Source organism: Acanthochromis polyacanthus, chromosome 20 (assembly GCF_021347895.1).
Source record: "Acanthochromis polyacanthus isolate Apoly-LR-REF ecotype Palm Island chromosome 20, KAUST_Apoly_ChrSc, whole genome shotgun sequence".
NCBI classification, from domain to species: domain Eukaryota; kingdom Metazoa; phylum Chordata; class Actinopteri; family Pomacentridae; genus Acanthochromis; species Acanthochromis polyacanthus.
Genome location: NC_067132.1, coordinates 21,712,787 through 21,728,707, shown reverse-complemented (window position 1 = coordinate 21,728,707; position 15,921 = coordinate 21,712,787). Strand labels below are relative to the sequence as shown.

General features: G+C 40.7%; 1 protein-coding gene across 1 annotated transcript; it reads left to right on the top strand.

Moving 5' to 3' along the window:
• Positions 1–12,391: 12,391 nt before the first annotated feature.
• si:ch73-174h16.4 (leucine-rich repeat-containing protein 14) lies at positions 12,392–15,921 on the top strand. The gene is made up of 3 exons (XM_022215302.2): positions 12,392–13,002; positions 13,084–13,920; positions 14,471–15,921. Exons 1-3 carry the CDS (start codon positions 12,725–12,727, stop codon positions 15,036–15,038), a joined length of 1,683 nt encoding a protein of 560 aa, XP_022070994.1. The 5' UTR covers positions 12,392–12,724; the 3' UTR covers positions 15,039–15,921.

Genomic DNA, 15,921 nt, shown 5'->3' with positions numbered 1-15,921 from the left:
ACATGACCTGGGAGCTATTGAGCTGAAATGGCAAAATTTACAGTTAAATATTAATATAAAATATAAAAGTAACCAAAGTAACGAATAAGAAATGGTGTGTCTTGATCACCCTTTACATTCAGTTTGGAGCCTGTGGGTCACATGACCTGAGAGCTATTGAGCTAAAAATGCTAATACTTACTGTAAAAAATTAATAATAAATTCATTAAGCATTCAAATGTAATAAAAACTGGTGTGTCTTGAGCACCTTTTACAGTCCTGTCAATTCTCATTTATTTGTAGTCCCTAGGTCACATGACCTGGGAGCTATTGAGGTAAAATGCTAATATTTATTGTAAAAAAAAATATTATTATATTCATTAAGTATCCAAATGGAATAAAAAGTGGTGTGTCTTCATCAGTCTGTGTCATACTATAATCCTGAATACATTTGGAGTTTCTAGGTCACGTGACCTGGGAGCTATTGAGCTAAATGAATGAATATTAATTTTTTTTTTACATTAAATATTAGCATTTTAGCTCAATAGCTCCCAGGTCATGTGACCTAGAAACTCCAAATGTATTCAGGATTATATAGTATGACACAGACTGATCAAGACACCCCACTTTTTTATTCCATTTGGATACTTAATGAATTTAATAATAATTCTATACAATAAATATTAGCATTTTCGCTCAATAGCTCCCAGGTCATGTGACCTAGAGACTCCAAATCAATGATGATTGAAAGGACTGTAAAAGGTGCTCAAGACACACTAGTTTTTTTTTTTTACATTTGTATACCTAATAGATTTTATATAATTTTTTACATTAAATATTAGCATTTTAGCTCAATAGCTCGCAGGTCATGTGACCCAGAGACTCCAAATGTATTCTAGATTATAGTATGACACAGACTGATCAAGACACACCACTTTTTACTCCATTTGGATACTTAATGAATTTAATAATATTTTTTCCAATAAATATTAGCATTTTAACTCAATAGCTCCCAGGTTATGTGACCCAGAGACTCCAAGTGTATTTGGGATTATAGTAGGACACAGACTGATCAAGACACCCCACTTTTTATTCTATTTGGATACTTAATGAATTTAATAATAATTCTATACAATAAATATTAACATTTTAGCTCAATAGCTCACAGGTCATGTGACCTAGAGACTCCAAATCAATGAGGATTGACAGGATGGTAAAGGGTGATCAAGACACACCAGTTTTTATTCCATTTGGATACTTAATAGATTTTATATAATTTTTTACAATAAATATTAGCATTTTAGCTCAAAAGCTTCCAGGTCATGTGACCTAGAAACTCCAAATGTATTCAGAATTATAGTATGACACAGACTGATCAAGACACAAAACTTTTTACTCCATTTGGATACTTAATGAATTTAAAAATATTTTTTCCAATAAATATTAGCATTTTAGTTCAATAGCTCCCAGGTTATGTGACCCAGAGACTCCAAGTGTATTTGGGATTATAGTAGGACACAGACTGATCAAGACACTCCACTTTTTTATTCTATTTGGATACTTACTGAATTTAATAATAATTTTTTACAGTAAATATTAACATTTTAGCTCAATAGCTCACAGGTCATGTGACCTAGAGACTCCAAATCAATGAGGATTGACAGGATGGTAAAGGGTGATCAAGACACACCAGTTTTTATTCCATTTGGATACTTAATAGATTTTATATAATTTTTTACAGTAAATATTAGCATTTTAGCTCAAAAGCTTCCAGGTCATGTGACCTAGAAACCCCAAATGTATTCAGGATTATAGTATGACACAGACTGATCAAGACACACCTCTTTTTTATTCTATTTAGATACTTAATAAATTTAATAGAAATTTTTTGCTGTAAATATTAGAATTTTAGCTCAATAGCTCCCAGGTTAATGTGACCCAGAGACTGACTGTATTCAGGATTATAGTATGACACAGTGATCAAGACAGTACTTTTTATTCCATTTGGTTACTTTGTATATTTTATATTAATATTTAACTGAATTTTGCATTTTCTGCTCAATCGCTCCCAGGTCATGTGACCTATTGGCTCAAATTTAACACAAGATAGTATATCTAAGTCTGGTCTATGACATCTCTTTTATTCACCCGTTTTATTTTGAAAACCGGAAGTTTCCATTCGCTTTTGTAAGTCACGCTGACTTTCCCACTTGTTTCTGTGTGTTTGACATAAAGTCTGTACGAGTAGTGCACATAAGATCTTGGAGCGGCTGGCTTGACCACGGGAAAACGAAAGACGGCTGACGTGATCGCAGTTTTGCACCGAGTGAGAAAACAACGCGGACAAGATGCTGAGTTCGTCCCGGGCTGCAGCCAGTAGAACCAGCAGGAATATCCGGACAAAGACACCTCCTCAGAAAGATTCTGGGCAGAGTTCAGTCACTTAAAGTTTCAAAAGTCCAATAAGAAAAAGTATCCAGCCAACCCCTAGAGGTTGGATCGTAACAGTATACATACTGAGCACAGTTCACAAAAGCTCAAAATACGAAGTGGCTTCTACACACAGTTGGTAGACTACGAATTGGAGCCTCAGTCTCCACTGACAGGTAGGGCTCCACACTAAACTAAAGCCAACAGAAGGTCGAAGTTGTCTGTAGCACCCACCAAAAACTGCTTCCAGACCGAAAGACCACACAGAACCCCAGTGCAAAGAGGTACCAGGGTGGACTGGTCAAAGCATAGATATATACAAACACTAGATGGCTCATGAGCGCTGTCAGCCTATGGGGAGCGACGTCGCCACATGGCGGCCATCTTGGGACAGGGCTGCTCGATCACTCATAACATTTAAGTCAATGGAGCATGGCTTTTAAAAATCACTGTAGATTGCTCAATTTTTAACAGATTTTAGAACAGCTTGGTTTGTTATAAATGTCAGAGATGTACTTCTTTTACTGCTTACATAAGAATAATTAAAACCATTGAATTCATATAATAATGAACATATCTTTTTTCAGCATAAATGGATGTAAATGTAATTTTATTATTTAGCATTGCACTTCTTTATTACTATCAGCTTTCTAATGCACAGATAAAAACAAAGCTCAACCAAAATCAATGCACAACAAACAGATGTCTTTTCTTTTCATGAACTTGGTGCCTACATTACCCACAATGCATTTCGGCTGCAGGCTAACTAATCCAGGCATAGATAAGGCAAACAATAAGTCTAAGGTCTCAATCAAAGTCTCTTAACAAGCAAAGAAATACAACCACAAAGAATGTAATTTCGCCTAAAGATTCGGTTCTCAAAAAACGTTGGTCTCAGGAAAACCTAATAATTGAAAATCAGATTGTGAGTAACACCATCTTCAATGTGAGTAGCCAGGCAGAAAAGACAACTATGCTGCCTTTTTCAAAACGAAAAGCTGCGATTTCAGAATTGAGCCCGAATCATAGCCACGTTAATAAGGTTTGTAATAAACTAAACCGTTTGTAAATCAATCAAGAATTGAGCGAGTTGTGAGTGTTAAAGTGAGGAAATCATCCACCTTACCATTGACTACAGTACAGTGCGCCAGAGCAGTCCCCTGTCCTAAGATGGCTGCCAAGTGACGACGCTGCAGACTCCGTCTTGAGACATCTAGCGTTTGTATATATCTATGAAAGCATAGATAATACTTTTAATTTCCTTCTTGCTAATCCTCAGCTGCATTTCTACTTCCCTTTTCAGTAAAGCTCTCTTGGCCAGATCATCAGCCCTCTCATTCCCCCTCACCCCTACATGTGCTGGTACCCACAGAAACTTTACCTGACCCCCCTGGTGAACAATTCTTGTTAGTGACTCAAGGGCTGAATATAGGATGTCCTGACAGCTGTTTGAATGAAAAGACCTGAGACTTGCTAGCACTGATGATGAGTCTGAACACACGAACGCCTTTCCTAGACCAGTCTTCTCCACCCACTGTAGTGCAACCAAAACCGCCACCATTTCCACTGTGTATACTGCAAGATTATTAGATGTTCTCCTGTTGATCCCAATTCCTCTTTCCAGTACTGTTACCCCAAAAGCCACCAAGACTAATGGCATGATGGCACTTTATAGGTAGCAGGTGTGGTGCCTGGCTGCCTCTGATTGGTCCGAGGAGGAGGCGCTGGAGGGTGGCCCAATCCGGATGGTCGAAGGACGGGGAGAACCAGACTGGAGTGCAGGTCGTCATCAGCTCTGTGTCATCAGCTGAAACGGCCGGCAGCTGTGGTTCCAAAGACTCTGCAAAAGCCACAGCTGAACCCACACACAAATTTCTCCCAGACAAAGACCCAATAGGACACCACCTCAAAACAAGACGGCACACCAATACTGGTGGCCGTAACACAAACACAGACGTCTTCTGCACAGTCAGTCCCAGCTGTGTACTATTATTTTTTGTGTTCGACCACTTTACCTGTAACTGGGACAGCTGCTACTGAATGTGCTACTCGATAAAAGAAAAATGTTTCTGCTGGTACCTGTTCAGAGAAAAGATAAGAATGATGTATAAATGAAAACTTGCTGTTGCTGGGAAGGTTTCTGTTATTATTGTATGATCGTGGCTCTGGACTCCGAGGGTAACTTGTTTTTCTATTACAAACCAGATAAAGCGTTAAGACACCCATGCCGTGGCAAACTGCTTTGGTTGTAGTTGATTTGACTACATTAATGTTTAGGTTGAGATTTCCAAGAAATGTTTTAACTGCTACTTTTTAAAGGAAATACTGCCATTAAAACACTTTGTTTACAAATCAAATTCGATTGCATTTTTGTTCATATAGCAGTAATTTCAAAATAAAAGTGTAGAATACATTACTTTTAAATTCATTATAAGCTTCGGTCAATTTTCGCCTGAAATTTCTACTGAAGATGTACAGAAAGTAAATTGAATGCTGTTCTTGAACTGTTTGGAGTACAGGCGTGGTTGGGGTCTCCTTTGAAAGTGGACAACCTGAATGTTCACCCAGTGCACTCAGAATTACTCTAGATGCTACTGGCACAGAATATTTTATGTTGGAACACACTGAATTAGGATGAATTTTATTCTCGCCTAAATTTTTTCCCGAATAAAACACCAGAAAATAAGTGTGGCAGCACTGTGACAGCTTGAAAACACAAAAAGGCAAGAGCCTGGGGTATTACATAGTTCAGGTCAAAATTTCAGAGCAATACTACAAGAAATGAGTGTTTCACACATGTATTTGTACTTTTATGGTCCGGCGCTGTCAATTTTGGACACCCTGTGTACACCCTGGGCAAAAATGGTATATGTTCGTTTATCAGCCTGTTTTCACAATATTTTCACAATAAAAACTCATAAAGAACTCAAAAAATCACTTCAGATAAGCTTCCGCGTGGATCTTGATCAGTATCTGAGGCACAGACTGACACAGAGAAAAGCTGCAGCTCCTGCGCGCAGCAGGAGGTGTGGAAAAATCACACAGGGCTGCTAAAAGATGCCGCTTGATTATTCAGCAAGCTCACTGGCTATCAGCCCTGTCAGTCAAATGTTTTCTCCAACGTGATTGGCTCAGAATTTACTGATGAGATGAGAGAAGTCCGGATCCATCACCATACTAAGCTCAGAGAGAACAAATGAAGAGATCTCCACAAGCGCTCATTGAATTCTCAGACTCAGATAAACGTTTTGGTTGTTTTTACTCATCTATCATGTGGACTTTATTGTAATCCACATGATATTTTTTTAATTAAATAACAAAGATTCAGATTATTTTATTCATCCCAAAAGGGAAATTAATTTGTCTGTCAGCTCATCTACGATTTGCGATAGAATTATAAAGCCTGATTGCTGTGGGTACAAAGATCTTCTATATCTCTCCGTCCTGCAGTCAAGAGAGAGGCCCATCACGATATTATGAGTGGATGATCCGTGGTGTTAGAATGATAAATCCAGTCAAGTGGGAGGAGAGGGTGACATGATTGAAGTCACCATATATTATTATAAGTGCCTCAAGATGTTTAGGCTGTATCCTGGCAATTTCTCATTAGATAAATGTATGTGTGCAGATTAATATATGCATAGGGTGGCATAGCTCAGTGAGAAAGTGAGATAGGCATAGGGAGTATAGCTGAGTGAGTGAGAGAGATAGGCACAGGGAGTATAGCTGAGTGAGATAGGCATAGGGAGTATGAGTGAGAGAGAAAGGCATAGGGAGTATAGCTGAGTGAGAGTGAGTGAGTGAGATAGGCATAAGGAGTGGAGGAGTGAGTGAGATAGGCATAGGGAGTATAGCTGAGTGAGTGAGAGAAATAGGCATAGGGAGTATAGCTCAGTGGGTAGAGTGGCTGGCTGGCACCCGGGAGGCCGGGGTTCGATTCCAGGAGTAAGTGAGTGAGATAGGCATAGGGAGTATAGCTGAGTGAGTGAGTAAGTGAGTGAGATAGGCATAGGGAGTATCGCTCAGTGGGTAGAGTGGCTGGCTGGCACCCGGGAGGCCGGGGTTCGATTCCAAGAGTAAATGAGTGAGATAAGCATAGGGAGTATAGGAGTGAGTGAGTGAGATAGGCATGGGGAGTATAGCTCAGTGAGTGAGTGAGATAGGCATAGGGAGTATAGCTGAGTGAGTGAGATAGGCATAGGGAGTATAGCTCAGTGGGTAGAGTGGCTGGCTGGCACCCGGGAGTCCGGGGTTCGATTCCAGGAGTAAATGAGTGAGATAGGCATAGGGAGTATAGCTGAGTGAGATGGGCATAGGGAGTATAGCTCAGTGGGAAGAGTGGCTGGCTGGCACCCGGGAGGCCGGGGTTCGATTCCAGGAGTAAGTGAGAGAGAAAGGCATAGGGAGTATAGCTGAGTTAGTGAGAGAGACAGGCAGAGGGAGTATAGGAGTGAGTGAGATAGGCACAGAGAGTATAGCTCAGTGAGTGAGAGGGAGATAGGCATAAGGAGTATAGCTGAGTGAGTGAGATCGGCATAGAGAGTATAGGAGTGAGTGAGATAGGCATAGGGAGTACAGCTGAGTGAGTAAGTGAGTGAGATAGGCATAGGGAGTATCGCTCAGTGGGTAGAGTGGCTGGCTGGCACCTGGGAGGCCGGGGTTCGATTCCAGGAGTAAGTGAGTGAGATAGGCATAGGGAGTACAGCTCAGTGGGTAGAGTGGCTGGCTGGCACCTGGGAGGCTGGGGTTTGATTCCAGGAGTGAGTGAGTGAGATAGTCATAGGGAGTATAGGTAAAGAAGTGAGTGAAATAGGGAGTATAGGTGAGTGAGTGAGATAGGCATAGGGAGTATAGCTCAGTGGGTAGAGTGGCTGGCTGGCACCCGGGAGGCTGGGGTTCGATTCCAGGAGTAAGTGAGTGAGAAAGGCATAGGGAGTATAGGAGTGAGTGAGATAGGCATAGGGAGTATAGCTGAGTGAGTGAGTGAGTGAGATAGGCATAAGGAGTATAGCTGAGTGAGTGAGTGAGATAGGCATAGGGAGTATAGCTGAGTGAGTGAGTGAGTGAGATAGGCATAGGGAGTATAGCTCAGTGGGTAGAGTGGCTGGCTGGCACCCGGGAGGCCGGGGTTCGATTCCAGGAGTAAGTGAGTGAGATAGTCATAGGGAGTATCGGAGTGAGTGAGTGAGTGAGATCGGCATGGAGAGTATAGGAGTGAGTGAGATGGGCATAGGGAGTACAGCTCAGTGGGTAGAGTGGCTGGCTGGCACCCGGGAGGCCGGGGTTCGATTCCAGGAGTAAGTGAGTGAGATAGTCATAGGGAGTATCGGTAAAGAAGTGAGTGAGATAGGCATAGGGAGTATTGCTCAGTGGGTAGAGTGGCTGGTTGGCACCCGGGAGGCCGGGGTTCGATTCCAGGAGTAAATGAGTGAGATAAGCATAGGGAGTATAGGAGTGAGTGAGTGAGATAGGCATAGGGAGTAAAGGACTGATTGAGATAGGCACAGACAGGATAGCTCAGTGGGTAGAGTGGCTGGCTGGCACCCGGGTGTCCGGGGTTCGATTCCAGGAGTAAGTGAGTGAGATAGGCATAGGGAGTACAGCTCAGTGGGTAGAGTGGCTGGGAGTGTAGGAGTGAGTGACATAGGCATAGGGAGTATAACTGAGTGAGTGAGAGATATAGGCATAGGGAGTATAGCTCAGTGGGTAGAGTGGCTGTCTTGCAATATCATTTTTTGACATATCTTTTTTAATATGTATGTATGAATTATATTGATAGTCTATATGTGATTTATATAATAATTTTCTCCGATATATAACTTTTATCTATTATATATATATATGAATGATTTTCATACTCCATCTGTGATTTATATCACTTCTATCTATTGTTTTATATAAAAATATGTGTTCATTAGTCAGTATTTTGTTTATATATGTATATATAGCATAATCATATATTGTCTCTTCAAATTATTAAAATAATTGACTTTACTGCCATCATCTGCTTCTCGAACATATTAGTGTGTGTGTGTTTACAATGTTTGCAAAATACCTGTCTCCAGTCGAGCTTAATATCCGAATATTCTATTACCTATTATTATTATTATCTATTATTCCCGATATGAATATTAAAATACGCTGAACCATTTGTCCTGTATCATAGCTACATGTATGACGTTTGCAGCAAAAAAATAAAAATAAAAAACACGTGAAAATCAGTTTAATATTCAGAGTTAAGATGGATTAAATGCGCTGTCAAACAGCGCTGAGTCGAACTGATGTGGCCTCTTCATCAGGCTTTCTTTCTGAAACGTTAATGTTAGCTCCAGCTGTGGTGTTCCGTAAAGCGGCAGTATTCACATGACAAGCAGAAGGCTCATTAAAACACTGAAATAGTGTCATTTGGTTTTCTTTCTTTTCCTTAATTTTGTCTCCACCGACTGCCGTTGGTTTATTAGAGGTTGTTGACTCATGCCCCTCTTCTTTAGCCATATACTGTTCCTCCTGCCCCCAATGGCGATTTTAGGGGGTGGCCTGAAATCTCATTGGCCAACCCTGCGGCCACCCCAGATCTGATAGGTAGTTGGTCAAGTTCGTCAACACGAGAAACAAGAGAAATTCTGTCAATCAATGATGACAGCCGATCAACTGATTTAGAGCCAGTTTTACATTTTGAACTATCACAGTAATGGTTTTACCGAGGCTGTGACAGCTGATCTCTGGCCAATGACCATACAGGTGGAGAGTCAGGTGACCCACGCACATTGCGTCTTACGTTGCACCTTCTGCAGCTGCTGGACTGTGAGGATGGTGAAAGGAACTTCACATGCTGGATAAGGAAACCGGTGAAATCTGTCGGAGGTATGGTAATGCAATGTTTGTTTGTATTGTAGTTCCCTCTGAATGCGTAGAAAAACTTCATCTAGCACTAAGTATCAGCTAAAAGAGTAAGACGAACTACACTGCAGTGGCTGCACTAGCTAGATTAAGTTTAGCAGCCTCAAACCAAGTTAAGAATTGAACGTTAGTTTTCTTTTTTTTCCCTGATATCGCCAGTGTCTCCCCGCAGAGGAGATTATAAACAGAAACGGACATGTGGTGTTAAACGTACGTGCTATAATAACCTGCTTCCTTATTGATGCTTTTATTTTGCCGTGTCGGTGCCGCGATCAAGTAGACTACACATAGCAGAAACCATAGACATATATACGTAGACGCCTCATTGACTGCGGCTGCCCACTCGAGCGATGTGCCTGCAGCGCCGCCATCTTGCTTCGGGGCCAGCCGAGGCAGCGGTGCATAGACATCTATGGAGGAGAGAGGTACTGCTGAATCTAAAAATGGAATTATTTGCCGAATTTTGAACCGATTGCCAAACTGTTTGATTTTTAGAAACGTCACACGTGTCGCTACAATACAAGGTGCTCGGATATTTTTTTACAATGCTGGTTTTGCCATAGATAGATAGATATATAGATAGATAGATACTGCTATTATTACTAATGTTAATAATAAAAATTATTATTATTACTACTCTTAATATTATATCAATTATTACTATTATTACTGCTATTATTACTATTATTTTATTATTATTACTACTGTTATTATTACTATTATATCACGTGTATAAATCACGTTCTTTGGGAAAGCTTAAACATGTGAGAAAAGTAGCTAGAGATAAAAAATTGTCTACAACAAAAATAGTTCCATCATAAATCAGGGCTATTATTAGATCAATCAGATGCTGTATTCTAACCCACCAATTACTGCAGTAAGTTGCTAGGAATGCTAGATTCATAACATCGAATTTTAAAGAAAAAATGGTCTCAGATTAGTTATTTCACCGGTAAGCAGCTGTGTAATACACAGGATGATGTAGAGAGCTGGTTAGATCATGGGTAGTAGAAGCCAGACACGGAGCTGAGGGGTTCTATCCGTCTTCTCGGCGTTTATTTCGCTCTAGCTATGACAACCTGCTAACAATATATTATTCCTTACATACATCTTACATGTGAAAAGTAATCCCACGAGCTCTTGTTTCCTTACAGCGCTCATTAGAGCATCCATAGGCTGAACAGAAGTCCAGCATCTAAGTGTTGAGTGGCAAAACCAGCATTGTAAAAATATATCCGAGCACCTTGTATAGTCGCTACATGTGTGACGTTTCTAAAAATCAAACAGTTTGGCAGTCGGTTCAAAATTTACTGATTTAGAGTAGTTAAAATAACCAGATATAATTGAGGACTGTAATAATGGGAATAATAGACACCTTTACTTAACACTTATGAGACAGGAAATCATGGGAGAAAGAGGGGATGTCACATGCAGCAAAGTACTGGGATTTGCACTGTGTTCGGCTGCGTACATGGCATTAAAGTCCGCTATGCCATAGCCACCCCACACTAGCTTTGTGTCCCATCAAGGCCACCCCGGTAAAAAAGTCCTGGATACGCCACTGCCTGCCCCACACAACTTTACCGCTTCAGAGAAGGCGAATTTATGCACGGGAAAGTGAATGTTATGTCAGAAAATATACTGATACTATCTTTGCACATTTTTTAGTGGTTGTACGGAAATACGAGACCTTTTCTAGCGGGTATATGGCGTATACCCGCCTATCACGTAGACTACACCACTGGAAAGACATGATCCCTTATGAGAGCAGGAGGGAAAAAAGTAGACATGAGTGCAAACGTAAAGCTTGCATCTCCCTCTAGTGGATACAGGTAAGATATTACAACACATCTCACATTGTTATTATCCCTGAAACATTTATTGCAATATTATTTTGCCTACTTCCAAGCTTCATCCCCCGATTTATATAAAGAAGTGTCACAAACACTGGTTAATGGAGATAAAATTGACAAAGTCCATAGGCGAGGTTGTGGGGTGTTTTCTTTATTAAAAACTGATTCCTATGACTGGTTCTTAATTCAAAATATGCTCAAAAAATAAAGGAAAATAGAAAATTTACTTGCATTTTTAGCAGAGTTTAGGAAGAAACATATTTTGATTGGCTGGCAAATTTGTAAGTCAATTTGGCACCTGGACCCAAAATACTACAGGTGAGTCCCTTAACTAACCTGTGGTTATGTGACCAGTTATGTTCTTCATCACAATAAAATATATTATTAACAAAGACCATTACATTTTTAAACAAGCATTAATTTTTGAGTGGTATGTCTTCTAAGTTACCTTTTTTAAAAAAAAATAATCTTATTAAACTTTTAATCGACCTCAAAGACTGCATAATCTCAAACATGAATGAAATTATGACATAAGATATTAACACAAATTTGAAACTGAAATCTTATTGATACCTGACAGGTACCTATCTAACTATTACAGTTAATTATTAATTCATTTAACCATTTATTGCTTTTTAATTTGAAGATTTATTTTATGCTCTTAAGAAAAACAAAGACTTATCTAATTATTACATTTAATTATTCTTTTATGTATCCATTTATTGCTTTTTTAATTTAAGGATGTATTTTACGTCCTTTAGAAAACAAAGACCTATCTAATTATGACATGTAAGTATTCATTTAATCATCCGTTTATTGTTTTTTTAATTTGAGGGTTTAGTTCAAGTTAAGATTTTTTTTTCTTTAAATGTAATATTTACTGACACATTTACATACTTATTATTGCTTAAAATTGTATTTTATACGTATGTCTCTATAAGAAGGACGTAGTCTCTGCATAAAAGCCTCCTGAAGGTTAAAGGTCATGGCTAAACTTGACACTATGGTCAATGTCTCAACTAAAGCAGAACGATATGTTGTTGTTTTTTACTCTACAGAAATCAAAAACATTTCCTTGTATTACCTCCTTATTCAGATGCCTCACTGAAGCGACGTAGAACACAATTTTCAGTATTGTAACTTCTTAAATCTACGAACTATCGTGTTCAAAAGATTCTCCGCTCTGTGCTTCAATTTCTACAGCTGTGACGTGTACGCTGTATGTGCTACGTCACTGACGTGCGTCTGCCTACAGTGTAAACAGTCCTCCTGCTGCAGCAGCTGCTGCTCCAGTGTTTGCTAACATGAAGAGCCAGCATATAATATTTCGCTCCGAAGATCTTCCACTCGTCGCTGCATAAATTATTACTGTTAATAATCCCAGCAGCTATCAGATGAAGTTTTAAATTCTTTTTTTGGGCTTTACAAGGACGCATCAAATTGCTGTCATAAAGCTAATCTTAGTGTAGAGACTAGTTCAGCTAGGTAGCTCTCAGATGTGTTCTACACTCATTCTGCTGCTACGTTTTTAAAGCTAAAAGCTCGCCCTGCTCTGTGCTGAAATGATGCTTACCTTGGTGAGCCTTTGTGCCAAAGAGGTGGTGAGTGACCACAGCTCGTCGCCCGGCTGGCTCCACTCGGTTCCCAGGGAGCTGTACCGCCCGCTGCTGGAGGCCGCGTTCGCCAGCTGCAGACCGCTGGCGGTGGGTGAGCTGGTTCAGCGGTGGCCTGAACGTACACTGCGGGTCGGAGGACGGAGGAAACGGGGCCAAACTGCGCCGAATCGTCTCTGCATTCAGGCCCTTTTATTGGCAGTTGTCAGAGGACTGTCTGATCGGAGGTGAGGAGTGGTTTGGATCATTAACTGTGATATCAATCTTATTTCTGTGAGCAATCTTTAAGACTTTTATTTCTTATCTAGGTGTTTACTGCAAATACTAGACCTCTGTGGACTCCAAGGAGATGAGGGAGGGATGGGAGACCCAATGGGAGGCTGGTCCCTCACTGTAGCCCTTTGCACCATGGTCGTTCAGGCCAGAGCTGGAGCTCAGAAATCACAGAGGAAAGAAGGGGAGTGGGAGAGAAAACGTTTCTCAGCTATGGAGAGAGACAGAGATATAAAGAGAGAGAGGGGACAGAGGAAGAGGGGACAGGAGCTAAATGGTGATGAAACAAGTAATGACAGAGAGAAGATTGGATCTTCTGGACTAGTGAGTGAAGAGGACCCAAGTAAAGGAGTCAGGAGGAGGATGGAGATGAGGAAGAAACAAGAGAAAGCAATGACAGGATCAGAAGGCAATAAAACTGAGACTGAGGAAAAAGAGGCAGATAAGGATGTTTTGGTGCACGTGAGAGCTGATCTTTTTGTCAATGCCCGCTCTTGGGAGCGTGTTCGAGTGGCTCTGAGCACATCAGGACCTCTAAAGCTTCAGTGCAGATATCTACGTGTGGAAGAGATTTCAGTGTCGAGTATCAGGACCCTGCTCGAGCTGCTGCCTTGCAGAGGTCTTCTGGGCATCGACATTCGCTACAGCAGCCTCGGGATGGCTGGCTTGGCTGAACTGCTTCCTTTGCTCTCCACCTTCCCTGCACTGAACTCCCTCCGTCTGCACTACTGTAACTTGGACTTTCGCCGAGACCACGTTGGCCAGGAAGAGGCCCTAAAGAACCTGTCACAGGGCCTCACACACCTAAAAGAACTGCGGCGGCTCAGCCTCACTGCACTACGCCTGCCTGGTCAGCTGCGTGTGCTGCTCAGGTATCACCTGTTTCCCATTTTACCTAACTTTGTACCTACCAAATGTGTTGAGTGTAGTACATAACACATTGTAAGGTTTTGTCCAAACCTCCATGTTATGAAGATATTTGTATTTCTGAGTGAATAGCATCTGATGAAAGTTAATCTTTTCGAAAAGATTTAGATTTAGAGAAGAAAAATTGAGCCAAATTAATCACTTAGGTGATGTTTTGCCTGTTGATTAGACAAAATAGCTAAGTGGAATACACCACTTGCTTTTTTTCAACATTTCCTGGCTTTATAAATTTAATGTTTAAGATAATCTGCTGTAGATTATCTTAACAGGAGCTGCTGTAACTGGCTGCCACTCGCACAGTGCCAGTTAATCAAGAAAATAATTAGCAGATTAACTGATGAAGCCAAACAATCAAATCCCTAATTTAAAGCACATTTACAGCCGCCTTTAAAAAAAAAGGACCCAAACAATGAACCTGTTCTGTGAGTATTTGAATTAAATAATAAAAATGATGTGTTATATTTCAGTGTTTTGCTCCTCTTTCTCTTGTCACAGTTCGCTGCCTCAGCCTCTAGAGATCCTGGAGCTGCCCTATTTGAGCCTGAGTCCAGCTGACCTCGCCTATCTGTCCTGCAGCCATCATGCCTCTACGCTGCAGCAGCTGGATCTGAGTGAAAACCGTCTGGATGTAAACACTCTACCTTCCATCTGCCGGCTCCTGTCCCAGGCTTCCAGCAGCCTACAGCACCTCTCTCTAAGTGGCTGTGGTCTGACTGATGGCCTGCTGGGGCTCCTGTTGCCCTCATTGGGGGGCTGCTGGGCTCTCAAGAGCTTGGCTTTGGCCCTGAACCCTCTCTCCATGACTGGCCTCATGAACCTTGTGAGGATGGCCGTGAGAATGCGCTCCCTGAGACAGCTACTCTACCCCAACCCTCTGGAGGATTACCAGCCGGGCCTTCCGGATCTCCCATCCAGCGCTCAGCTCTTAGACTGGCCTCTGGATGAAGCCACAGACATAAACTTGACCAGCAGCCAGCTCAACAGGGTGCTGATTGATAGCGGACGCTCTGATCTCTTCCTGACCTGCGACCTTCTCAATTACGATAAAGACCTGGTGGACTAGAACAGGTGTCAGGGGAAGAACATGTTTTTAGGTCACTCGCCGACATATCAGAGCAATGTACACAAGAATGACAATCAAATGAGATCAGTACGTAAATATTGTGTGCCTTTTCTCTGTGACTATCTGTCTCATGAGATTTTTTTTTATAGTTAAAACAGGCAAACGAAAGTAGAAAGATATAAGTAATCTGCTTTAACTGTTGTTTTCAGTCCAACCTGACTGATTTAGATGGCAGAGTTTCATTGAAGGGCTGTCAAATCAAGTTTTTCAAAATGATGCATCAAAATGTAACACATAAAAATATACAAGTTGGTCTGATGCTGTGCTACAGAAAGACATCTGTATATTTGGTGGCTACACACACATGTATACTCTGCTAAATGGTAGAGTCACTAATATGCCATCCAATCAGAAGGTGCTGCAATACTTTAATAAATACACTTGTTGGCTGTCTAAATCAAGTGTAGCATTTGGGTTACTGCTGGCTTTCTACCAAAAAATTATTAATCTTTTATTAAACAAGTCACCAGGATAGTTAAGTACAAGCCATTCATTTAAAGACAATGTCTGATCAGTCTGCAATGTGCAAACAGAAGAAACTACAAGTCTATGTGTTTTTGTTGTATACAAAATGAATGTAACTGCAAAATATTTATTTTTCAATTGTGGCAAGCTTTTGTCTTTTTTTTGAGTTTTACTACAATGTGTGTGCTGTTATTTTTCACACTGTATGTCTTGAATGTTTGTTTTAAAATATTCATAGTTTCAGCTTTCTGTATTCTTCCACCAGCATCAGGAAATTAGTTTACCAAATCAACCTTTTTCTTTGCCAGAAAAATGCATTTACACACTGAAAGTCACAATAAATCAGTTACAAACCAAA